This window comes from Jaculus jaculus, chromosome 2, assembly GCF_020740685.1.
Source record: "Jaculus jaculus isolate mJacJac1 chromosome 2, mJacJac1.mat.Y.cur, whole genome shotgun sequence".
NCBI classification, from domain to species: domain Eukaryota; kingdom Metazoa; phylum Chordata; class Mammalia; order Rodentia; family Dipodidae; genus Jaculus; species Jaculus jaculus.
Window position 1 is genome coordinate 1148025 of NC_059103.1, and position 26124 is coordinate 1174148.

Genomic DNA, 26124 nt, shown 5'->3' on the forward strand with positions numbered 1-26124 from the left:
CCCAGAGTGGCGTGAGTGAACACGCCTGGCTGTGTGTGGCGCGTGTGGTGAGTGAGGGAAGGTTCTGGGTATGCACGGGTGGGCACGTGGGCAGCCTGGGAGGTGTGTGTCAGAGCTGGTCTGAGCGGGCATTCACCGTCAGCCGAGGGCGCCATGCATGTTGTGTGTTGTGGGGGATTCTGTGTGGCAGGGTGCTGGGTGTGCGCAGAGATGGGAATCAACGAGTGACAGTGATGTGCTCACCACAGGCTGGCCACTGTGCTGTGACCAGAACGTGGTGACCGCTGTCCTTGTCCCTGCCTCTAGCCACATGCCGAAGCCAGCCGTTGCCCAGGTAATGGTGCATCTGTGGAAGTGCATGACGGGAGGGCTTCCTGGAGGAGGCACCTGACGAGCCTGAAGCCTGTACGTGGGCTGGGAGTGCACCAGCCAGTGGAGAAGGCCAGGGCTCTGGGCTGATGGCACAGCCTTGGGCAAAGGCTTGGAGGCCAAGGGGAGTGGTGAGAAATTGGAGGCCGCCAGGAGTGGCAGTGAGGAGGCCTGTACAAGGCTGAGGCCTCGCCTGGCTTTAGGATGTTCACCTTACCAAATGGTGGGGGGTGCAGGTACCAGGAGAGGAGAATCTTCTAGGCAGAGAACCCCAAAAGTGGGAAGTGGAGTGAGAGGGCACATGCCTGGGCCACGTGGAGCTGGCGAAGGTGGACTGTGGTGGGCCAGGTGGCCTTGGCCTTGGTGGCTTGGGGACAAGACCAGAAGGGCTTGCTGTGTGCACGGAGGGAGTGCAGGGAGGCAGGGCTGCCAGGGACTGGGTAGCTTGGAGAACATCCGGAGGTTGACTGAATGCTCCTGGGTGACTGTGGGCACATGGCTTCTGAGTTGGGACATACTCTGGGAGTGGGTTCAGGTGCGCAGGCGTTCCCGGGGGGACTGCTTCTCCAGGCTCCAGGGACAGCATGGTGCCCCCCTACCACCTGCACTGCCGAGTCTCCCTTGCAGCCAGGCCAGGTGTGTGATGGGCCGGCCTCAGAGACCTCACCCTGCAGGCACCTAGTTCATCTTGGGGCTTCAGAACCTGGGTGTGTTGCGAGCAAACCAATTCCCTGCCTAGTTCCAAGGTCTTCTGGCTGGGCAGACGTGTGTACCTTGAAGGAGGTAGGGACCTGCCAGGCTGTGGGTGTGTGGACTGTGGAAGCGCTGGTTTGAGGTGTCTTTGACACTTCAGTCGACCCTGGTTGCACTGGGAACCCCTCTTCCGGCATCACCTGTACCCTGGTTGGAAGGCAAGCTAGCCAGGGGCTGCCTGCCTGGAAGAAGCAGCTGGATCAGGCGTGGTGGCGCACACCTTTAACCCCAGCACTGGAGAGTCAAAGGTAGGAGGACCACTGTGAGTTCAAGGCCACCCTGAGACTCCATAGTGAATTCCAGGTTAGCCTGGGCTACAGCGAGACTCTACCTAGAAAAACAAAACAAACAAGCAAAGCAGTTGGGCCTTGTGCTGAAGGGCTCAGCATGACCAGGGCCCTAGTTTCCCCACTACCCTGGGGGTCCACTCCCCAGTGTCCACTGAGGCTGGACTCTGTGTGTCCTTGGATTATCCCTCCCTGCCTACAAATGGGTAAAGAAAGAGCCTGGCCATCTTCCTGGCTGTGGCCGTGGGTGGGCGGCCTGGGTAAGGTAGAACGTACAGAGCCTTGGGCATGCCCACGAGCGCCATAGGTAAGGGAAGGGCATGTGAGGGTGGGGCTGCCACACGGTCAGAAGGCTAGGAGGTGCTGATGGCGCCAACCAACTGGGATCCTATAGCCTAACAACCTCTCTCAGAGTGCCGTAAGGGCAAGCAGATAGGCTCCGTCAGCCCTCTAGCGGTGTGAGACTCAGTTCAGGCCAGTACCGCCCTGCCCCACCCAGCCACGGATGTGAGATGTGGCCCTGCAATGAGTAAGGAAGCCCACATCCCACTCTGGGTATGTGAGGAGAGGTTGCCATTGTTGTTGTTGGGGTCCCAGTGCAGGGGCTGTGGGACCATCTCCAGTCTGTCCTGAGAGACGGTGAACTCTGACAGGGGCAGATGTTGCAGGGTGTGGGGTGGGCATAGGGAACCTGCATGAGGACCCTCCCACATGTCTGACCAGTATTTTTCTGTTTTAAAAATTATTTTATTTATTTAATAGAGAGAGAGACTGTCAGAGAGGAAGAGGCAGACAGAGAGAGTAGGCACTCCAGGACCTCCAGTCACTGCAAACGAACTCCAGACACATACGCCACCTTGGCATCTGGTTTTATATGGTTACTGGGGAATTGAACCTAGGTCCTTAGGCTTCACAGGCAAGTGCTTTAACCACTAAGCCATCTACCCAGCCCTTCTTCTTCTTTCTTCTTTTTTCATTTTTTAAAAATTTTTATTTATTTATTTGACAGAGAAAGAAGGAGAGAGAGTGAGAGAATGGGCGCGCTGGGGGTCTCCTGCCACTGCAAAGGAACTCCAGATGTGTGCACGCCCTTGGGCATCTGGCTAACGTGGGTCTTGGGTCTTTTGGCCTTGCAGGTAAACACCTTAACCACTAAGCCATCCCTCCAGCCCATTCTTTTTCTTTTTTTAAAAAAAAAATATTTTTAACTTTATTTATTTATTTGAGAGCAACAGAGAGAGAGAGAAAGAGAATGGGCACATCAGGGCCTCTAGCCACTGCAAACATGCTCCAGATGCATGCTGCACCTTGTGCATCTGGCTTACATGGGTCCTGGGGAATCGAGCCTTGAACCAGGGTCCTTAGGCTTCACAGGCAAGCACTTAACCACTAAGCCATCACTCCGGCCTCTTTTTAAAAAATAGTTATATTTTTGCAAGCAGAGAGAGCAGAATGGATGTCCCTAGGCCTCTAGACACTGCAAACGAACTCCAGATTCATGCACCACTTTGTGCATTTGGCTTTATGTGAGTACTGGGGAATCGAACCCAGATCATTAGACTTCGCATGCAAGCACCTTGACCGCTGAGCTATCTCTCCAACCCGAGGACTTCTTTTTACACTTGAGAAACAACAGGTTGGCATTATCCCTGCCCCTGGCTGCACTTAGGCATGACAGAGAGAGCCAGACCTGGGAAGAGATAAATAGATGGTGAGATGGGGGTGGGGAGAGAGAGAGGAACAAAGAGACATTTGGATAGAGTCTTCCCTGAATGCCTGGGGGCCTTGGCCTATCCTGGGATGCCCTTTCCATCATCCTATGGCTGGTGACAGCCCACTGGCTGTGCCCAGCAGTGTAAAGGCCGTCCCTGTAAGTTGAGAGGTTAGTTTGCATGGAACCCTCTCCCCAACTCTGATGGCTGTGGGGGGGGGGGGTGCTGACAAGGGCTTTCAGGGCTAGGGACTCAGCGTGAATATTAATCGGTCTGCTCACAGGGCAGCCTCACAGGCTGCGAGCAGGCAGCTGGGCCACCAGCCAGGACGGCTGGATCTGCCTGAGAGCCCTGCAACCCCCCACTACGACAGCAAGATGCTGCATGCGCTCTCAGGGGTGTCTCTTCCCCTCACAGGCCTGAGAAGGGTACTCCAGCTTCCCTAGGACGAGGTGGGGACTGGAACTCCAGAGGGCTGGGGTCCCTGGGACCAACTGACCCTGGCTAGACCCTTGGGTAATAATGGCTGCCTCTGAAACATCCAGTAGAGTGGATGCACCTTCCAGGGGCAGCTGCATGAGCTGGTGATTTAGGGGAGGCCTGGGGAAACTGAGACATGGACAGGACCCCCCTCCCTGCTCCCGATTTAGGGTAGGCCTTGATGTTGCTCTCCTGCCCCCTTTAAGCAGCCCCTGTGTCTTGCAAGCATCAGAGGCCCTTCCCTGCGTCTACACCATCACTGTTCTCTGAAGATCACTTGCCCCTCCCCCTCCTGCTGCAAGGCAGTGGGAGCCCTTCTGGACCCTTGATGTCCCCTTCCCCTCTCAGCTCCCATCTGTGACATCGCCTCGTCTGTAGCCTGTTCTCCAGGTCCACCCCTGTTCCATTTGCCCAAAGACGCCACCACTTTCTGGCTGTCAGACCTTTGCTTATTCTCTCTCTCCTCTCTCTCTCTCTCTCATCCTTTGACCTAGGTGTATTGCTGGCTCATCTGCCAAGCAGAAGCCCACCAAAGCTGTCCTCAGGCCCATCTTTCTCTGTTGCCCTTCTCTGGTGTACTAGCATGGCACCTGGGGCTGAAGGGAGGGAAGCCACCAGGGCTGGCATGCACAGAGGTCAGGGAGCCACCATGCAGCCCAGCACCTATCTGCTACATGAATGGTAGCTCTAGGGCTGAAGGCATGGCTTAGCGGTTAAGGTGTTTTTGCCTGCAATGTCTAAGGACCCAGGTTTGATTCCCCAGGACCCATGTTAGCCACATGCACAAGGGGGCGCAACACATCTGGAATTCGTTTTTGCGTGGCTGGAGGCCCTGGCACGCCTATTCATTCTCTTTCCCCCTTTTTATCTGTCAAGTAAGTAAGTAAATAATTTTTTTTTAATCTTCAGGGCTGGAGAGATGGCTTAGCAGTTAAGGCACTTGCCTGCAAAGCCTAAGGACCTAGGTTTGACTCCCCAGGACCCACGTAAGCCAGATGCACAAGGGGGTGCACGCGTCTGGAGTTTGTTTGCAGTGGCTGGAGGCCCTGGCGCGCCCATTCTCTCTCCCTCTACCTGCCTATTTCTGTATCTCTGTCTCTTTCTCAAATAAATACATAAAATATTTTTTAAAATATGCAAAGTGAATGGCAGTTCTACTCTACCAAGAATGTAGGCACAGTTTCCTGTAATTCTTACAACAACTTGGTTTTCCAAACAGAGTGAGTTTCTGGAGGCTCTTATAACTGGTTGGCGCACAGCAGCACGAGGGTATTGGCACTTCTGGGGCTGGACCCCCAAGACCAAGGGCCAGGGTAGGCTGTACTCCCTCCAAGGGCTCTGGGAAACATCCTTCTTGCTTCTTCTGGATGTTTGTGGCCCTACTGCTCCGTCTGCCTCTGTTCACACGGCTGCTACTTCCTGTCTGACAGGACGGTTGGCTGGGGACGTGGCTCAGAGGGCTTGCCTAGCATGCATGAAGCCCTCGGTTCAATTCCCGGCACTGCACACACCAGGCATGGAAGAGCACACTGTAATTCCAGCACTCAGAAAGTGGAGGTAGGGCGATCAGAGGGGCAAGGGCATCCTAGGCTATGTAGTCTGAGGCTACTGAGACCCTGTCTCAAAAAAACAAAACCAAAGCCAAGCACGGTAGCGCACGTCTTTAATCCCAGCACTCGTGTGCCAGATGTAGGCGGATTACCGCGAGCTCTAGGACAGCCCGAGACTATGGAGTGAATTCCAGGTCAGGCTGGGCTAGAATGAGACGCTATCTCGAAAAACCAAAATAAAAATTAAAAAAAAAGTACTTGGCTGGAGAGATGGCTTAGCAGTGAAGGCACTTGCTGGCAAAAGCCAAAGTACCCAGGTTTGATTCCCCAGTATCCACATTAAAGCCAGATGCAAATACAAATAGTGATGCGTGCCGGGCATGGTGGCACATGCCTTTAATCCCAGCACTCGGGAGGCAGAGGTAGGAAGAGCGCCATGAGTTCAAGGCCACCCTGAGACTACATAGTGAATTCTATGTCAGCCTGGGCTAGAGCAAGACCTTACCTCAAAAAAACAAAAAAGAAAGAAAGAAAAAAATAATAATAAATGGTGATGCATGCATCTGGAATTCGTTTGCAGAGACTGGAGGCCCTGGCATACCCATCCTTTCTGTCTCTATCTGCTTCTCTCTCTCTCTCTCCTCTCAAATAAAGAAACAAAATGGGCTGGAGAGATGGCTTAGCGGTTAAGCACTTGCCTGTGAAGCCTAAGGACCTCGGTTCGAGGCTCGGTTCCCCAGGTCCCACGTTAGCCAGATGCACAAGGGGGCGCATGCGTCTGGAGTTCGTTTGCAGAGGCTGGAAGCCCTGGCGCGCCCATTCTCTCTCCCTCTATCTGTCTTTCTCTCTGTGTCTGTTGCTCTCAAATAAATAAATAAAAAAAATTTAAAAAAAAAGAAACAAAATATTTTAAAAATAAATAAATGCATAACAAAAGTGTGGAATTTTGAGCCAGTGTGGTGGCGCAGGCCTGTAATGCCAACACTTGAGTGGAGGAAGGAAAAGTGGCTTTAAGGCCACCGCTGCTACAGATTGACACCTGAAAAAGGTTAGCAAGGAGCTGGCATGGTGGCACATGCCTTTAATCCCAGAACTCAGGAGGCAGAGGTAGGAGGATGGCTGAGTTCAAGGCCACCCTGAGACTACATAGTGAATTCCAGGTCAGCCTCAAAAAACCAAATAATAATAATAATAATAATAATAATAATAATAATAATAATAATAAAGGTTAGCAGGCAGGAAACAGCCAACAGCAGAGTGGACTGTGTAGAATCTCTTTCCCATGTTTTTTAATGTGGAGGGAAAAACATTAAAAAATATTTTTTTTACAAAAGGGCTGGAGAGATGGCTTAGTGGTTAAGGCACTTGCCTGCATAGCCTAAGGATCCAAGTTCAGTTCTCTAGAACCCACATAAGCCAGATGCACAAGGTGTGCATGAGTCTGGAGTTCGTTTGCAGTGGCGGGAGGCCCTGACGCTCATCCATTCTCCCTCCTGCCCTCTCTCTCTCTCTCAAATAAGTAAATAAATTAAATAATTTAAATATATCAGAAGTGATCCTGACAAGAAATGAGGCAAGGAACTTCCTGATGCTTGAATGGCTGTGGTCTTTTTGTTTGCTTGTTCAGAAATCCCCCACATTTTCTACAGTGGATTTTTGCTGTTGAATCATCATTTCTTAAGGCCTCAGGAAAATTCCTCTGCAGTGTGGGGATGGTGGTGACACATCCCTTAGCCATGCATGGGGGTGCTGCTGAGTGCATGGTGGGGGAGTGTTCTGTGGAATGAGGCAGGGGTGGGTGGGTTGATTGCCAAGGGCCTGGGAGGCTGGCATCCCCCAGTGCAAAGGAACCCCTTCTCCTACAGGTTTCCAGTGGGGGGAAGCTCAGCTTGAAGAAAGGCAGAGGGGTTGAGCTGGAGCAACAGTGCAGGCATGGTGGGGCACACCTGTGATCCCCACACTCAGGAGGCTGAGGCAGGAGGATCAGGGGTTTGGGGCCAGCCTGGGTTGCATAGGGAGGTCTCAATTGAAAGACAAAAATAAAATATATTAACTGTAGAGATAATCCAACCCTCGCCACAAGTGCTGGGCACATGCTTGGTTCTGCACTAGGAGTCCTTTTCACTTTGGCGGTAAGCTGGCAGGGGACCAGGGTGCACCCGCAGCTGGGGGCAGCTGAAAGCCAACCTCATGGCTCTCAGCTGTGGGCACAAACAAGAGGCCACTGAGCGGCTGTGAAAGCTGGACATTGGAGTCAGAGGCCAGGGAAGGCAGCGCTCACTTGTTGCAAGCATTAAGTTTCCCCCACATACTGCCCCACACTCCAGCCAACCTGCTCAGCTGGCCTGACCCTTGGTGACATCGGGTAAGGTGGGGACTAAGCCTTCCTGTTAGCTGGCAAGTGTATGTGAGAGGGGGTCAAGCCAGAAAGGAGGGACTCTCACCCGCCAAATACATGATTGGCACACTGGGGAGGCTCACCTGGGAAACAGACACCCTCAACCCAGAGGTCTGACTTGGTAAGCAGGTCACAACTAGGTTCTTCCTGGCCACCAGGATCCTAGGGGTGCTGTCCAGTGCTTGTATCCATGCCACTCCCCAACTGTTGCTGACACAGAGCAGTGCTAACTATTGCCATCAGGTGTGAGGAAGCAGGCTGTAGGTTGGGTGATGGTGGATCTGGGGCTCCCTCCTCTCCCCATACTAGCAGGTTGATTTCCTTCCTAGAGATATTACTTGGGACAGGCGTGGTGGCGCACGCTTTTAATCCCAGCACTAGGGAGGCAGAGGTAGGAGGATTGCCGTGAGTTCGAGGCCAGCCTGAGACTCCATAGTGAATTCCAGGTCAGCCTGGGCTACAGCAAGACCCTACCTTGAAAAAACAAACGAATGAAAAAAAAAAAAAAAAAAAACGAATGACAAAAAAAAAAAAAAGATATTTCTTGGGTTTGGGTTTGGCTCACACACGCAATTATTCAAGGTTACAGTGACAGTGTGACGGGCACAGAGCCCACATACACCCTGTGGCCTGTGAGAGACCCCCCCTGGCTCTGGTGGAGAGAGCAGGCCACTCTTCTTTCCTTCTGGCTCTTTCTTCATGCCTTAGTGGTGTCACCTGCAGCCTAAAGGGGAAAGGGCCTGAACGACCTGAGCCTAGAGGCTCACAGGTCATGTGAGATCCCCTGACCCAGGGTGCTTCTGGCCTGGTCTTGTGGGCCGTCTTCCCCTCGGCTCAGCGGGTGAGAAAGCACACGGTGAGACGAACAGTCCATCCCAGGCCAGTTCGTCCCAAGGGCCCAGGATGTTGGGGCTCCGAGAGCTCCTCGTGCTCCTGCTGCCAGACAGGCCCTCGTCCAATGGCTTCCCTACACCAGGCTCCCCCAGCCTAGGCCCCGGGTGAGATGGGCCTGGGCTCTGGCCCTCCTTCATGCCCCCAGGACTGTCCTGAGGCCTCCCTTTCCCCCGCAGTCCTGATGTTCCCCTACCCACCCACACATCCATGTGGCTAGACCCTGCTCTGGTTTGGGAAACCCAGATCCTGGCTGGGCCAGATTCAAAGCCTGCAGGCCATCGTCTGCCCTCCCCTGTGCTTACTCCCTGGAAGCCGGGCTCACAGAGGATGGTCTGGCGGGGCAGGTCCTCACGGCCCAGCTCGTGGGCTCCTGGTCCTTCTCTCAGCAAATGCTGAGGTTTGGCAGACCTTGGGGAGGAGGAAAGGCGACTCCACTATCAGAGTGTGCCCAAGCCCTTGTGGGGTGGCCTTTGGGGCACTCTTGCTCAGCAGCTCCCCGATTCCCTCCCTCAGCAAGGTCTTCCGCACTAACATTCTGGATGGTTAGTCTTAAGAGCACAACTCAGGAACAATGTGACCCTAAACACAGCCTTACCCTCTTGTACTCAGGGCGGCATTTGACCCCAACAGAGCCTTCCTACCAGTCCCCCAGTCGTGGTAGCATCCGTGTGTATTCATCAAGTAACTAAACAGCCCCAGAAGGGTGAAGTGAAATGCCCCCCCACTTTGGTGGGTTACATGAGCCTGTGCTGAGCCATTACGTATCTGAACGCTTGCTCTCCTCTGGCCTCGTTTTGGACATTGCTGTGGGGACTTTGAATACCTTAGGAGGGACAGGGAGTGAGGAGGACATGTCCCCAAAGTAGCCACCATCTGGGAATGCCCGGGGAGGTCGAGTGACCTTCTGGAACCTAAACAAGGCCATACATTTGGAGAACAATGTTCCAGAAGAGGTACAAGCGCACAAAGGCCTGATGAGGTTGGGTGGCCCCTAAGCTCTGCTTCTGGCCTGACAGTCTATTGCTCTTACTGCCTTTCTCCCAGTTTTTCATCAGCAAAATGGGGACAAACAGGCTTGTTAGGAAACTGTGGTGAGAGAATGTTCTGGAAGCCTTAATAATACAGTGTCTGGAGCCCAGTGTGGTGGTGGACACCTTTAATCCCAGCACTTGGTAGGCAGAGGTAGGAGGATTGCCGTGAGTTCAAGGCCACCCTGAGACTACATAGTGAATTCCAGGTCAGCTAGAGCGAGACTCTATATTGAAAAACCAAAAATAAATAAATAAATAAATAAAAATTAAAAAAAAAACCCAAGCACACAAATAAATAATTAATAGATAGACAATACATCTGGGTGGTTAAATCATGCATGGTTGCACACGCCTTTAAATGCCAGTACTTAGGAGTTTGAGGTAGGAGGATCATTGTGAGTTGAGGCCAGCCTGGGGATACATAGTGAGTTCCAGGTCCACCTGGACTAAAGGTAGAGCCACCTGGAAAAACCAAACATATATATAGGCTTGACAAGACCAAGAGAAAGTATGGGGTACACCAGGGCCTCCTGCCACTGCAAAGGAACTCCAGATGTATGCACCACTTTGTGCATATGCCTTTATGTGGACACTGGGGAGTCACACCCAGGCGGTCAGGCTTTGCATGCAAGTACTTTTTATTTATTTATTTATTTATTTATTTATTTATTTATTTATTTATTTATTTTTCGAGGTAGATTCTCATTCTAGCCCAACCTGGCCTGTAAGTCACTCTGTAGTCCCAGGTTGGGACTCGAACTCACAGCGATCCTCTTCCTAACTTTGCCTCCGGAATGCTGGGATTAAAGCCACCACGCCCGCCCCAATTTTGTTTTTGGTTTATTCATTTGCACTTCCGTGCGTCAGGGTCTGTTGCAGCTGCTAACGAATTCCCATCTGTCTTTATGCGGGTGATTGGGGACTTGAACCTGGGCTGCCGGGCTTTGTACACAAGCACCTTTAACCACAAGGAGCCTGGCCCCGGGGAGGGCGTGGCGCAGCAACCCTGCTCCCCGCCCCGTCCCAGCCCCGCGTGCTGACGTCACTCGGGGACCTCTCGGGTCTCAGTGGCCCTCGTTGCTCCGGGGCGGATCGGGAGCGCGCGGGGCTGCGAGGTAAGGGGGCACGAGGGGACCCGAAGCCGTAGCCTGGGGTCCTTGGCCAGCGCAAGCCCCGAGGACGTCCGGGTGGCGGTGGGCGCTCTGCTGAGCGCGGGGACGCTCAGGGCGCACTCGGGCACGGGCCGGAGGAGCCTGGGGACCAGGGTTGGACATAGTGTCCTTCTGGGCATCAGGCTTAGGACGACTCCGAGCTGGCTCCTCCAAGGGCAAGGAAGCCCCCACCCCCTGCCATGCGCTTCCCCGGGCTCGGGCGATATTGTCACCTTCGCAGGCAGTGGGAGAGTCCCGGGCCAGTGTGTCCAAGAAAGCTTTCCCTGGCTGGGGGGTCGTGCCTGCTCTTGTGGCTTGTTCTTGGCGAGGCGCAGTGACTCCCAGTGCCACCCCGGCTCCTCGCCTAGCCTGAGTGGTGGAGGGGCCCTGAGTGATCCAGGGGACCCATGAGACTCCCTCAAAAAAAAAAGTAGGGCCACCTGTCAATCCAAAAGCTGGTCACAAAACCAGGAGACTTCACCCACCAGCCAGGGTTTGAAGTCCAGCGCTGTGGGTCCTCCCCTGCCTGGAAAGAAAGCTGAGTGAAGTGTGCGGGGCTTACAGTGAGGGTAGGATCTATATGGAGGCCCAGGACCCTGCAATCAGTTGAAAACACCTCTCTGCCTCAAATCCTGGCCATCTTCCGTGTCTGGGGCTGTGTAAGCAGCCCTGAAAATCTGCCCTGCAGCTAATGAATAGCGTTGCAGCTGCCGGAGATGTTTTGCAAAATGTCTTAGCCTAACAAGCATCAGAGCGTGATTCTTGCCCAAGGGTTGAGCATCTGTGATGGCACCTCAGGGAGAAAGAGCTGGTTGTGTGCTGATGCCTGCCTGTCATCCTAGGCGGAGGCAGGAGAATCGCTCTGTGTTCAAGGCCAGCCTGAGCTACTTACAGTGAGGGAATCTGTTTTGAAATGAAACTTAAAGAGAGGCCAGGTGTGGTGGCGCACGCCTTTAATTCTCAGCACTCAGGAGACAGAGGTAGGAGGATCACTGTAGGTTCGAGGCCACCCTGAGACGACATAGTGAATTCCAGGTCAGCCTGGGCTACAGTGAGACCCTACCTTGTAAAAACCAAAAACATTAAAAGAAAACAAACAAACAAAAAAAAACAAAAAAAGAAAAGGAGGGAAAAAGACTGGTCAGGGTTGAGTTGCCTCATCTTGATTACCTGCCCCATCCGGCTGGTCCTGCTTTGAGTGACAAATCTTCCTGGGCAAGGGAACAGACAAGGACTGGTGCCCTTCCCAAGCTTTGGGCAAAACAGAGGCTGGCAGGGGAAACCTGCTACTTAGCTGTGGTACTGACAGCAATTGCGCAAAAAAAAGCCCCTGCTGTGGAGGGGCGACATAACTCACCCTCTGCTCCTTGTCAGAGGGTTTCTATCTAGACGGCTAGGCATCTGGATCCAACGTGGGACAAGGTGTGGAAAACAGGCCCTTCCACCTCCCATGTGACCATGGCCAAGTGAGCGTCTCTGAGCCTCAGTTTCCCCACAGGACTGTGAGGCCTGTGGGACATGGGCGGAGTCCCAGACCTGGCTCCACGACCCATCTTCATCAAGATGAAGGGGCGATGCCGGGTGTGGTGGCACACACCTTCACTCAGGAGGAAGAGGTAGGAGGATCGCCATGAGTTTGAGGCCACCCTGAGACAACATAGTGAGTTCCAGGTCAGCTTGGGGAAGAGTGAAACCCTACCTCAAAAAACCAAAAAAAAAAAAAAAAAGATGATTGGGGTGTGAGGCCCACAGATGTAACAAACCCAGATAACAAGGGGCCTGCTTTTTGGGGGGGTGTTCAGGAGAATTTCCCATGACTGCGGTGATGATTGGGAGGGGGCATGGGCACCTCACTGCTGCTCTTCTTGTGTCTGTGGGTGCCCCGGCTGCCAGCTTCAGGCTTCACATGTGAGGTGGTCTTGTGTGTATATGATCTGCAGGGCAGTAGGACTTAAACAGCCACTGAGGACTTCCCCTAACGTGACCACATGAGCTTCCTGTGAGGAGATGCTGTCTGCATGTATACACATGTATCCAGATCCCGGGGGGAAGAATTCGTGGAGCACACGAGGGACTTGCTAACTTTAGTACCCACCCCAGACCCTGTCATATCAACCTCCAGTCCACACTAGGCTGGGCATCGAGCTCAGTGAGTGTACTAGCCAGTCTAGCATGCATGACACCCTGGGTTTGATCCTCAATGCCACATAAACTGGGTGTGGTTGTGTCTGCCTGTAACCCCAACACTTGGCAGGTAGAGGCTGGTTGTTCAGTTCAAGGTCATCCTCTGATACATAGGGAGTTTGAAGGCAACCTGGGCTATGCAAGACTATTTCCAGAAAAAAGATCTTAAGGATTCTTCAGAATGGCAGATGGCGGGGGTGGGGGTGGTTGTTGATCAGATGTTCTAGGAATCTGTGAACGTCAGGGTCTTGCTGCTTTGCTCCTCTGCAGGTGAGGCAGAGCTTGTGGGCTTGAAGGGTCAAAGCTGCTCCAGAGGAATGATAGAAGTTATTCTCAGATACAGAATGGGTGATCTAGGGGTGGAACATGGCTCAGCAGCTTAGTCTTCCCCAGTGAGGGGCTCAGTGGTAGAGCTCCTGCCCAGAATCCCACAGTGAGGGGCTGGGGGTGTGGCTCTGTGGTAGAGCCCCTGCCTAGAATCCCCAGTGAGGGGCTGGGGTGTGGCTTAGTGGTAGAGCTCCTGCCTAGCATACACAAGACCCTGAGTTTCATTACCAAGAGTGCCAACAAAACACGACAACCAGTAACACACCAATCTTCTGAGTTAGTTCTAACATTGAGGGTTAATTGTCTGGTTACTGATGAGGCTCCTGGGCTCCATCTTGAGGTGTGTTTGTGAGCAGGTCTGTGGAAGGGCCCATGAGCGGGTGGTGTGACTGGAGTCCAGAAACAAAAATAGATTGGTGAGATACACAAAGAGTCAGGTGCTCACCGGCCCACAAAGTCTTTAGGGCCGGGCACCTCCTTCCCTCTGGGAGCTAACTGGGCTGTCGGTAGGGAAGGTGGCGGGTGTTGCCAGCTGATGTGCACCTCTGCACCGAGATGCATAGGGGGACCCCAAGCAGCCTGTGGTCAGATCCAAGCACATGCTGATGAACGCACCATGTGCTGGTGGTCATGGCTTCTTGCTCACGGGATGGGGTGGGGGTGGCTCAGATCGGCCTGCAGCCTCTCTGCTTGCCTTGTGCCCTTCCCCCACCGCTGGCCCAGCGGTCCAGAGCCTTTGCTCCCTCCTCAGTTCTGGCTTGTAGTGGTTGGCAGGTACGTCTACTCCTGTGTGCCCTGGAAATCTGGGGCCCAGAGCTGTTTTCAGTTGCTTTCCTCACCCAAGCATGTGCTCTGGAGACATGCAGGGCTCCCATCAGGAAGTTTGTGTTTTGGGAGGAGGAGCTGGGAGGGTCTCAGGTGAGGGGTGAAGGGGTATGCTTTTTCCTCTAACCTTGCAGGGTCTGGCCCAGAGGGTGAGGATTTGGTCACAAGTCCCTTCTTCCTCCTCCTCTTCTTCTTCTTCTTCTTCTTCTTCTTCTTTTTTTTTTTTTGGTTTTTCAAGGCAGGGTCTCACTCTGGCTCAGGCTGACCTGGAATTCACTATGTATTCTCAGGATGGCCTCGAACCCATAGTGATCCTCCTACCTCTGCCTCCGGAGTGCTGGGATTAAAGGCATGGCTACATGTCCCTTCTATCGGAGGGTGTGGATTTGGTGCAGAGCTGGGGCCTTGTAGAGCCCCCCTGGGAACATACCTTTGGCACAGTGGAGGACCCAGCTTGCCAGCAGGGGGGGAAGATAACTAGTGATCCCAGCCCTGGCTAAGGGAGTTCTGTGTCCTGGTACAGACAGGGCCATTCTGATACCAGCTTGGAAGCCGCCCCCACCCGCCTTCCCTGTGTTTGCTTAGCAGTGATGATGACACCCTGTGTGTCCTCCACAGGGCATCAGCAGGCCTGGAGGTGCCCGTGCCTCCCCTTACTGAGGAGGTCCAGTGCCAGGCAGAGTTGGCAGACGTTCACCTGCTGGGAACCCCTGGTGGTTGCTCCCATCATCCCTAAGGAAGGTTTTGGAAGAGACTGTGGCTGTCCTCTGGGAAATTCATGGGCTGCCACAGGAGCTCCAGGGAGTGGCCAGGTGCCACGCAGACACCATGCTGCAGTGTAAACCAGCCCAGGAGTTCAGCTTCGGCCCCCGAGTACTGAAGGATGCTCTAATCTCCCGCAAAGCCGCCTTGCAGCAGCTCTATGCCTCGGCGTTCTCCCCGGCTGAGAAGCTCTTCCTGGCCGAGGCGTACAACCCGCAGAGGTCCCTCTTCAGCTCACTGTCCATCTACTCAGCCTTCGACTGGCTCCTGAGCTGCCCCGAGGCCCCCGAGGACTTTGAGACCTTCCATGCCTCCCTGCAACTCCGGAAGCACAGCCTGGCCTCCAGGAAGCACATTTACCTGCAGCCCATAGGTATGGGAGCTGGGCTGGAGCCATCAGGGCTCCTGGGGACCAGCAGGGAGCACCCCCGAGCAGGTCATGGAAGAGAAGTCTTGGGGCGTGCTGGGAATTCAGGGGGGGGCAGGGTGGCCTGTTTATTTTATAAATATTTTTTATTTTTAGAAAGAGAGAGAGAGAAAGAGAGAAATGGCACACCAAGGCCTCAGCCACTAAGAGAGAACTCCATATGCTTGTGCCACCTAGTGGACATGTGCTAACTTGTGCTTGACTCACTTTTGTGCACCCAGCTTATGTGGGATCTGTAGTCAAACATGGGTCCTTTGGCTTCCCAGGCAAGTGCCTTAACCTCTAAACCACCTCTCCAGCTCAGCCTATGTTTATTTTGGGTGATCTCATCTGTGTCATTAGCCAGAAAGCCTACTCCATAGGTACTGCCCGTGTAGATGTGATGTGTGGTCACACGTGTCATGACCCATGCTACTTCAGGGCTCGGGCTGGGTTGTTACAGGTCGATGGGATGCTGCGTTTGGGGTGAACCCATTGTCCCAGCAGAAGCTGAGGTTGGGAGAAGCCCTGAGCCTGCCTGTTGGCAAAGATGATCCCTGGTAGAGGCAGGGTTTTAAGGCAGGTTTACCTGAACCCTATGCTGTCTTGGAAAACTGTGGCTTGGGGCTTGGTGGAGACTTGAGAACCCTCAGTGTGGCCACTGTCCTCTGGGGCTCTTTATCAGGCAGACTTTGGGAGACGGAGGGCAAGAGCGCAGCTCAGCTGGGCGTGGTGGCGCACGCCCTTAATCCCAGCACTCAGGAGGCAGAAGCAGGAGGACCGCTGTGAGTTGGAGGCCCCCTGAGACTCCACAGTGAATTCTAGGTCAGCTGGAGATAGAGAGAAACCCTACCTTAAAAAGAAAAGAGGGTGAGGGGGGAGAACAATTTAGCCAGGTGCTAGGAAGGGGAGGAGGAAGGGGGCAGAGGTGGGGTGATGCTCATTCTCTCAGTAAACCAAGCGCAGATGGGCTCCTTTGGCAGGAAAGCTTTACACGGCATGTGCGGCTTTTTGGCTTTGGAGTGGAGGGCAAGACATTGTTGAAATTCTGAGGTCGCCTGTCCCTGAGGTTGGCACCTTGGCAGCCAGCCTGGGTTCCCTGCCGGCCTCTGTCTGCTGCTTAGGACCCACTCCTCTCCCCTTGTCCTCTTGCCCCGAAGTGCAAGCTCTTGGTGTGGGGCACTCTGCTGTCTCTCCCTCACCGTCTCTACCCTGAGACTCTGTCCTGTCCATGCAGCATGAGATGCAGGCTCATGTCCCTCTTCCCAGTGCCTGCTCCCTGCCCTAGGAAAGCCCTAGCTCATTCCTGCCAACTGGCACCCCTCCACTTCAGCCAGGCTGGGGTGTTTGCAGCTCAGTGACCTGTTGGCCACACCAGCCAGTTGTCCTCAGCTGCTCAGCTTATTTAGTGCTTTCTGCCCCTCTGCAACCACACACCACAGTGGCTCCTGCCCTTGTGGGCGCTGGCTTTGTCGCCCAGCTGCATGGTGGGGATGAGGCCATGGGCTTCTTTAATCTACAGATTTGAGCGAGGGGCTGGCAGGATGCCCCCTGCTGGACCACCTGCGGAGCTGTGCCGAGGCCTTCTTCCTGGGCCTGCGGGTCAAGTGCCTACCCTCAGTGACCGCCACGTCCATCCACTGTTCCTCGCGGCCCAGACGGGACTCTGACAGGCTCCAGCTCCACACAGGTAAGTCAGTCTAGGGCTCCATTACATGCTAAAGGATTTTCCTAGAGCCGGGCCTGGTGGATCATGCCTTTAAGATCAGCACTCCAGAGGCAGAGGTAAGAGGAGATTGCTGTGAATTCGAGGCCTCCTTGAGACTACATAGCGAGTTCCAGGTCAGCCTGGACTAGAGAGACTAACTACCTCAAAAAATAAAAATAGCTGGGCATGGTGGCACACACCTTTAATCCCAGTACTGGGGAGGCAGAGGTATGAGGATCGCTGTGAGTTTGAGGCCACCCTGAGACTACATAGTGAATTCCGGGTCAGCCTGGGCTACCTCCAAAAACAAACAGTTAAAAAAGACTTTCAGGGGCTGAAGAGATGGCTTAGCAGTTAAGCACTTGCCTGTGAAGCCTAAGGACCCTGGTTCCAGGCTCGAATCTCCAGGACCCATGTTAGCCAGATGCACAAGGGGCGCACGCGTCTGGAGTTCGTTTGCAATGGCTGAAGGCCCTGGTGCGCCTATTCTCTCTCTGTCTGTCGCTCTCAAATAAATAAATAAAAACAACAAGCCGGGCGTGGTGGCGCACGCCTTTAATCCCAGCACTCGGGAGGCAGAGGTAGGAGGATTGCCATGAATTCAAGGCCACCCTGAGATGACAGAGTTAATTCCAAGTCAGCCTGGACCAGAGTGAGACCCTACCTCGAAAAACCAAAAAAAAAAAACCCAAAAACAACAACAACAAAAAAGACTTCAGAAAGGAAAAATTGGAAGGAAAGAGCCTTTGTTCTTTTTGGAGGGGTACATCAATTCCCTGCCTTTTAGAGGGGAGCAAAGGGTTCCTTTCCCATCCAGAAGTCTTTGGCTATGAGCACATAACTCAGGGTCTCTGGAATGTTCTGAAGCTGGCAGAACAGGTAAGGCGTCCCCTTTGAAAACCACTCAGCAACACCTAGGCTCTTAGCTCCCCCCACCACTATGTAGCCTCAGAGAAGCCTCGAGTGCTGGGATTAAAGACGTGCACCTCCACACCCAGCTGCAAAGACTTTTATGGGCTTGTCCAGCGGACTCCTGCCCCCTCACTCTGCTTCACCCCATCCTTGTTGGCTGCTGACGTATGAGGCCAGCCACAAAGGCTGAAGGCAGAGAGAAGACCTGGGCAGTCCTCAGAAGGGCTCTGCTGTTTGTCAGGTCTGGGTTGAGGGGATCAGCACTGGTCATAGTTCTGTGACAGCCTCAGTTTTCCTTCACATGTGGCTTTGACCCTCGGCGCATTCTTCTAGGGCTGCGGTTGGACAATCTGAGTTCAGTTCACTGTGTCTCTTTCCTCTGACTTTTCGTACTTGGCCATCCGGGCCGCCAGTGTGCCTCCCCACGCTGTCCTGACTCCGTGGCTGCGGTTGAGGCGCTCGCGGCCGTGTGTTAAGCTCCTCGTTTCAGCATGATGTTTCCTGGCTCTGTAGTCCTCAAAGCCGTAGCATCACCTTAGAGAAGTTGAGTGTCACATCCCCAGACATAGCTGCTGCATAGGGTCTGATCCCACTGTCCACAGGTCCTCGGCCAGATTCCTTATTGCTACTGAATCCGTCTTGTGGTCTTCCTGGATGCCTTGACTTTTTCTTTTCTTTTCTTTTTTTTTTTTTAATTTATTTACTTATTTATTTATTCAAGACAGAGAGAGGGAGAGACAGGGGGAGTGAGAATGAGCGCACAAGGGCCTCTATCCATTGCAAACGAATGCCAGATGCTCACGCCACCAAGTGTATCTGGCTTATGTGGGACCTGGAGAATCAAACTGAGGTCCTTAAGCTTTGCAGGCATGCGCCTTAACCACTAAGCCATCTTTCCAGCCCTCTTTTTTTTTGGGTGGGGGGAGATTCCAAGATAGGGTTTCACTCTAATCCAGGCTGACCTGGAATCCACTATGTAGTCTTAGGGTGACCTCCAACTCATGGCGATCCTCCTACCTCTGCCTCCAGAGTGCTGGGATTAAAGGTGTGTGCTACCGTGCTCCACCTGGTTTGGTTTTTTGAGATAGGGTCTCACTCAAGCCCAGGCTGACCTCAAATTCCCTGTGTAGTCTCAGGGTGCCCTCAAACTCACAGCAATCCTCCTACCTCTGCTGCCCAAGTGCTGGGATTAAAGGCGTGCACCACCATGCCTGGTGGGATATTTTTTCTCTGTAGGAAGATTTTCTTTTTCTGGATGCTGGGACCTGTCTCGGACAAAGACACAATGCTTTTCTGTGACCCTTGGGTGCAGTTTTCATCCCATGCAGAGTATGGAACAGTAGAGTGTTAGGCAGAGGAGAGTGATATCTCTAGGGTTCACTTTCTGCCTTGGGAACAGACTGACTCATGGTACTAGATCACCAGTTCAAGTTCTGCTTGGGCCATGTAGTGAGAACCTGTCTCAAAATGAAATATAAGGTAAAACGAGGTCTGGTAATGTAGCTCAGTGGTACAGTGCTTGCATGTACTCCCCCAGTGAGGGGCTGTGGTGTGGCTCAGTGGTAGAGCTCCTGCCTAGAAGCCCCCAGTGAGGGGCTGGGGTTGTGGCTCAGTGGTAGAGCTCCTGCCTAGAAGCCCCCAGTGAGGGGCTGGGGTTGTGGCTCAGTGATAGAGCTCCTGCCTAGAATCCCCCAGTGAGGGCTGGGGTGTGGCTCAGTGGTAGAGCTCCTGCCTAGAATCCCCCAGTGAGGGGCTGGGGCGTGGCTCAGTGGTAGAGCTCCTGCCTAGAAGCCCCCAGTGAGGGGCTGGGGTTGTGGCTCAGTGGTAGAGCTCCTGCCTAGAATCCCCCAGTGAGGGCTGGGGTGTGGCTCAGTGGTAGAGCTCCTGCCTAGAATCCCCCAGTGAGGGGCTGGGGCGTGGCTCAGTGGTAGAGCTCCTGCCTAGAATCCCCCAGTGAGGGCTGGGGTGTGGCTCAGTGGTAGAGCTCCTGCCTAGAATCCCCCAGTGAGGGCTGGGGTGTGGCTCAGTGGTAGAGCTCCTGCCTAGAATCCCCCAGTGAGGGGCTGGGGCGTGGCTCAGTGGTAGAGCTCCTGCCTAGAATCCCCCAGTGAGGGCTGGGGTGTGGCTCAGTGGTAGAGCTCCTGCCTAGAATCCCCCAGTGAGGGCTGGGGTGTGGCTCAGTGGTAGAGCTCCTGCCTAGAATCCCCCAGTGAGGGGCTGGGGGTGTGGCTCAGTGATAGAGCTCCTGCCTAGAATCCCCCAGTGAGGGGCTGGGGTGTGGCTCAGTGGTAGAGCTCCTTTCTAGAATCCCCCAGTGAGGGCTGGGGTGTGGCTCAGTGGTAGAGCTCCTGCCTAGAATCCCCCAGTGAGGGCTGGGGTGTGGCTCAGTGGTAGAGCTCCTGCCTAGAATCCCCCAGTGAGGGCTGGGGTGTGGCTCAGTGGTAGAGCTCCTGCCTAGAATCCCCCAGTGAGGGCTGGGGTGTGGCTCAGTGGTAGAGCTCCTGCCTAGAATCCCCCAGTGAGGGGCTGGGGTGTGGCTCAGTGGTAGAGCTCCTTTCTAGAATCCCCCAGTGAGGGCTGGGGTGTGGCTCAGTGGTAGAGCTCCTGCCTAGAATCCCCCAGTGAGGGCTGGGGTGTGGCTCAGTGGTAGAGCTCCTGCCTAGAATCCCCCAGTGAGGGGCTGGGGTGTGGCTCAGTGGTAGAGCTCCTGCCTAGAATCCCCCAGTGAGGGCTGGGTGTGGCTCAGTGGTAGAGCTCCTGCCTAGAATCCCCCAGTGAGGGGCTGGGGGTGTGGCTCAGTGATAGAGCTCCTGCCTAGAATCCCCCAGTGAGGGGCTGGGAGGTGTCGCTCAGTGGTAGAGCTCCTTTCTAGAATCCCCCAGTGAGGGGCTGGGGAGTGGCTCAGTGGTAGAGCTCCTTTCTAGAATCCCCCAGTGAGCGGCTGGGGTGTGGCTCAGTGGTAGAGCTCCTGCCTAGAATCCCTCAATGAGGGGCTGGGGATGTGGCTCAGTGGTGGAGCTCCTATCTAGAATCCCCCAGCGAGGGGAGATATAAAGTAAAACGAGGTCTGGTAATGTGATCCCAGCGATATCTACCTAGGTAACACGTTCACACACCCCAGAGATGGGGATGTAGGTGTCTTTGGAGGAAGTGATCAGTTGCTTGTCCTCTGCTGTGGCAGGTGATGATAGCTTGCTGTGTCTGTATTGGCTCTTCCACTGGAGGAGACAGAGGAATGGGAAGTAACTTGCCCAAGGGATATCCCCCGGGCTGACTCTGGCTAGGGCACACGCTCCTCACACTGTCAATAATGGCTGCTTTGTGGTTTGGGTCTCACCCTAGATGTGACTGTTGTTTGTCTGGCTTTAGGAGGGGCTGGTCCCAAGCGAGGGCTGGGGGGGAGAATGGGAGTGTTTATCCATGCACCCAATCCCTGTCCCACAGATGGAATCCTGGCCTTCTTGAAGAACAACAAGCCAGGAGACGCGCTGTGTGTGCTGGGCCTTACGCTGTGGGACCTGTACCCCCAGGAGGCTTGGCATTTCACCTTCAGCAAGTTCCTCCCAGGGCATGGTGAGCCAGGACCCATCAGTGGCTGTCTGGGAGGGTGGTTGTCATTGGCCCTTGAGGCCCAGGGGTACAGGAGTATGGCATAACTGCTTCCTGTACTTCCCCCCGCCCCCTGCCCCCGTGGGAGGGTGAGGCACAGTTGGGGCCCACACTCATTTACAGGGTATGCTGATTTCATTGTGGCCTCCTGAGCCCAGGCCCCCCCTGAACTTATCCTGGCCTCTCTCCCCAGAAGTGGGTGTATGCAGTTTTGCCCGATTTTCTGGGGAGTTCCTGCAAGAGGGGCCCAGTGCCCCTGACCCGACCGTGGTAGAGGTGGCAGCAGATGTCCCTGAGACCCAGCCGCAGGACCAAGGCCGGACCCTGTGTTTCAGCGCCCTGGGCATGGTGCAGTGCTGTAAGGTGTGCACGGGTATAGGGGCCGGAACTCAGCCAGTTTTAAGAGGAGATCTTTGCTGTACGGTGAGGAAACCGAGGCTCAGAGATGCCAAGCGTTCCACCAAAGACAGCATGTCTGTGAACTGGTAGGGTTGGGATCCTAACCCCGCCTCAGTGAGCTCCCAGTGAGGAACGGGGTGGTGTGTGTGTGCTTGGCCCATACTCCCAGTGATCTGACCTCACTCAAAGTGCTGGGCCCCCAGAAGGGTTTCCAGGGTGCCTAGATGTCTTGAGGAATCTATAAATGGGGGGGGGGTTAGAGGGTGTTAAGGCTGAGACATGGCCACCAGTGGTGCCCTCCTTTCTCAGGTCACCTGCCACCAGCTCTGTCACCTCCTGGGCTTGGGAAGCTGCCGCTGGCTGCGCTGCCTCTTACAGGGAGCACTCAGCCTGGACGAGGCACTGAGGCGGCCCCTGGACCTCTGCCCCATCTGTCTGCGGAAGCTGCAGCACGTCCTCGGCTTCAGGCTCGTGGAGAGGTACAAGGTGAGGGGCGTTGTGCAGGCAGCGGGAGGGGCACGGGCCGCAGTGCCCTCAAGAGCAGGCGCCCCTACTGTCACTCTGAGCTCTTGCAGGGGCCTTTCTGGCAGCAGGTGGTGTCCGGCAAACTAGGAAACACCTAGAATGGTGGCTGTGACATCAGTGTGCCGTGGGTGGAGGAGGGCCGGGGCAGACAGCGTCCAGATCTGTCTCGAGGGGGAGCTAGTGCATGCAAAACACCTTCCCACAGGTCTCCCTGCGCTGTTTTCCTCTTCAGTGCTGCATTGTGGATAATGCGGGTCTGGCGTCAAGAGGAAGTGCTCCCCTGGGATGAGGAGGGGACAGATCGAGGTGGTTGGCCTGCAGGGCAGCCGGGGTGTCTTTCTTGGCTGAGGTGGTGAGGGGATGCTGCCCTCTGCTGTAGGCATATGGTATGGCAGGCCCCACTCTGCAAATTTAGGAAAAAACTTGGTTCAGAGTTCTTGGTTCAAAGGCAAGAGGTAGTTATTTTGCTTCAAATCCACTTTGTTGAGAGAGTTTTTGTTAAAAAAAATTATTAATTTAGTTAATTAGTTATTTTTGTTTTTTCTGTGGTAGGATCTCACTATAGCCCAAGCTAACTTGGATTTCACTGTGTAGTCTCAGGGTGGCCTTGAATTCACAGCAATCCTCCTACCTTTACCACCCGAGTGCTGGGATTAAAAGGGTGCACCACGACACCCAGCTCTTAATCATTTTTTTTTTTTTTAGAGAGAGAGAATTGGCTCACCAGGGCCTCAGCCACTGAAATTGAACTCCAGATACTTGCACCACCTAGTGGGCATGTGCGACCTTGTGCTTGCCTCACTTTTGTGTATCTGGCTTACATGGGATCTGGAGAGTTGAACATGGGTCCTCAGGCTTTGCAGGCAAGCGCCTTAACTGCTAAGCCATCTCTCCAGCCCTAGATCAAGTTTTCAGTGAAGGTGCTTTGACCTGTCAGTGTGACACCTGGCCTGTGTGTAAGACTGAGCTCACACAGTTGTGAGAAGTTCTCCCCCACTCCCAGAGGCTGCTGATGGGGAGGGGACTCTCAGACTGCACCTGCATCTGAATCCCCTGGGAGAGGGGGTGGGCTCCTTCTCATCCCCACCTGGGGCTAGGATGCCAACTTGCATTTGAACAGGCTTCCCTTGAGGTAATGCTGGTCTGGGAAGCCCCTAAATATAGGCTGAGCCTTTCAAGTCCAAAGTGTGGCTTTGGGAGCAAAGAGACAGATATTCTAATGGGGGGGGCGGTGCTGTGGGCTCACTTAGTAGGCAGAGGGTGGAGCTTCGGCTCAACTGCATGGCAGGATGGAAGCTAGCCTGTCATGGTGTGGCTGGTGGGACCCTCAGCATTGGGTGATGCCCCGACTGTGGCCAGACATGGGTGAAGGAGCTGGTTGGTGGTGGCTCTTATCCACATGAGGCTGAGTTGTGGGGAGGGAGGCAGCTCCGCTCTGCTGAAGGGCTGAGGGGGGTCTGCCAAGCATTGGACACACACTCATAAGCTCACTGCTGCCTCTCCTGGAGCCCTGCCCCTGTCGGTCGTCCCCAGGCCACCTTGCAGTTGTGAGGTGGCCATGTTGCTTGTCTTTTCACACCCCTCCCCCCGCACACGCTGGTCAGGTGGGTGCTGTGGGGTGGCAAAGCCCTTCTGAGGTGGACTTGGGACTCTGGCCGTCCTGGCTGTTGTAGGAGAGCAATACAGACGTGGATCTCCCTCGCGGTGACACTGGGACAACCCCGGGGAAGTCTGGTAGGAGCCTGGAGCTGACTCAGCGTTTCTGCTCAGTGGCTATTCATGTGGCCATTGGCCAGCATGCATGGCATATGCACTCTCACCCTGTCCACTGTTGGCCAGGCCACTGAGCAGAGCTGGCATTTGCAGCATGCTGACATGGTACATGAAGATAACATCACTGGGGCTGGAGAGATAGCTCAGTAGTTCAAAGCACTTGCTTGCAAAGCCTGATGACACAGGTTTGATTTCCTGGTGCCCATGTAAAGCTGATGCACAAGGTGGAACATGCATCTGGAATTTGTTTGCAGCAGCAAGAGGCTGCTTTGTGCTCTCTCAAATAAATTAAAAAAATTTTTTTTTGAGGCAGGGAATTTTAGCCGGGCATGGTGGTATACATCTTTAATCCCAGCACTTGGAAGGCAGAGGTAGGAGGATCGCTGTGAGTTCAAGGCAAGCCTAAGATGGCATAGTGAATTCCTGGTCAGCCTGGGCTGGAGCAAGACCTTACCTTGAAAAACCAGAACCAAGCAACAACAAAAACCCCAACAAAAAGGCAACATTCCAGTGCAAGCAGCAGTGAGCTGCAGTGGAATATTTAGGGAGGGAAGTGTTTTGAGTCTTCCCCTTGACTTACAAAAGTTCTAATTTTAGTTACAACCCTCATGTAATTTAACTCTGAGCAGTAGCTGGGTTAATGAAGAGCTTGACAAGTTCCTGTAAACAGTGGGCTCCTGTGAGCTGGGATGCCCAGCTTTGTGGGTCACAGCCTGGACTCCAGTCCTCAGACACACCAGGCACAGGGTTCTTGTGTCACCAACCTTATGTTGGCCCTGGTGTGTGTGTGTGTGTGTGTGTGTGTGTGTGTAAGGGTGATCCCAGCAGCTACCGGGTTATTAGTCAGGGTGATCTCAGCCTATGTCTTTCTCCCCCAGAGACTCCACGCCTGGACCCAGGCATCAGCAGGGATGTGGTCTGGCCATGAGGCTGGGGAGCCTTCCTTATCCGAAGACACCCTCCCCTGCAGCACTGATTCTGGCATGGGCTACGAAAGTGACTCAGAGCCGGTCACCAGCCTGTCTGAGCCCCTCAGCCCGGATGCATGGAGCCATCCCTTCCCTGATGGGCCTGACCCAGGGCCGGAGGATGGCCTGAGTTCCCTGGTGGCCTTGGACGTGCAGCTGAAGCTCGGGGCATCCACGGAGGCCATTGAAGAGTACGGACGGTGGCTGGCTGCATGCGTCCGGGCCCTGGAGCGGGAGGTGCCTGAGGAGGAGCTGGCCCAAGTAGACAGGGCTGTTGATGCCCAGGACCGGTGGGAGATGTTCACAGGGCAGCTGCCGTCCCGCAGGAAGGACTTGCCCTGTGTCAGGGACAGTGCGGGGCTTTGCAGGGTCCTGGGGGACAAGTTCTCCAACCTGAGGCGGCGGCTGACCACACGCAGACTCCCTAAGGCTGAGTCTTCCCCCTGTCGTTGGGAGGGAGAGAATTAGCTTAGCAAGATGGATGACCCAATGCACAGAAGTCAGCTCCTGTCGTCCCTCCTGAGGACAGCCACTGACCATAGTTATCCAGTGTCCAAGGGTACCCTCCTGACTTAGTCCAGAAGCCAAAGGGCTCTTTGGGTAGCTGGCTACACAATCCCCATGGCACATGGCCTACAAGCTGTGGCTGAGAGGCAAGAGGTAGCAGTGGGCTGGCTTTCTCCCTGTGGGAAGCCACTCTGATTCCTCCAGTTATTTACAGTGAGGGCCCCGGGTGACCATGGGGCACTGGCTTTGTGGCTACCAACCTGGCTTCGAAGTCCAAGACAGAGTCCCCCTTAAATCAGGGGTTTTGTTTCTAGCTGGCATAGGCCACACATAGGGTTATTTTCTGTGGTGTGAATGGCCTGTACAGGCCTGTCTGAGCGTGGAGAATGGGCCTGGCAGGGCCAGCCCTTTCTGCAAAGGCTGCAGGGAGCGGGTGTGGAGGGCACGGCTCCTGCTCATTGCCAGGGCGACCACCTGTACTGTGAGAGCAAACCTTGGTAGCACTCTCCGGGCCATTTTCTGACAAAGGTGGCTGTGGTATCCATCCATACCAGTTAGGCCAGGGTGGTGATGGGGGTTCAGTGTACTGTCTTG

At 54.4% G+C, this 26124-nt stretch overlaps 1 protein-coding gene across 4 annotated transcripts; it reads left to right on the top strand.

Moving 5' to 3' along the window:
* On the top strand, positions 1-26124 carry Amz1 (archaelysin family metallopeptidase 1). 4 transcript variants are annotated; one of them, XM_045143890.1, is made up of 7 exons: positions 1-47; positions 14580-15096; positions 16652-16819; positions 21194-21322; positions 21552-21721; positions 22067-22243; positions 24934-26124. In XM_045143890.1, the coding sequence occupies exons 2-7, from the start codon at positions 14790-14792 to the stop codon at positions 25489-25491; spliced, it is 1509 nt and encodes a 502-aa protein (XP_044999825.1). In that variant the 5' UTR covers positions 1-47; positions 14580-14789; the 3' UTR covers positions 25492-26124. The 4 variants fall into 4 exon arrangements, with proteins under 4 accessions (XP_044999825.1, XP_004671383.1, XP_044999826.1 ...); XM_004671326.2 differs by lacking the exon at positions 1-47 and adding an exon at positions 215-334; XM_045143891.1 differs by lacking the exon at positions 1-47 and adding an exon at positions 10523-10589.

Coding starts and splice junctions, on each gene's coding strand:
- Amz1 (XM_045143890.1), top strand. CDS start 14,790: ATGCTGCAGTGTAAACCAGCCCAGGAGTTCAGCTTCGGCCCCCGAGTA. Junction 21,323..21,551: donor CAAGTTCCTCCCAGGGCATG/GTGAGCCAGGAC, acceptor CTCTCTCCCCAG/AAGTGGGTGTATGCAGTTTT. Junction 21,722..22,066: donor GCATGGTGCAGTGCTGTAAG/GTGTGCACGGGT, acceptor CTCCTTTCTCAG/GTCACCTGCCACCAGCTCTG.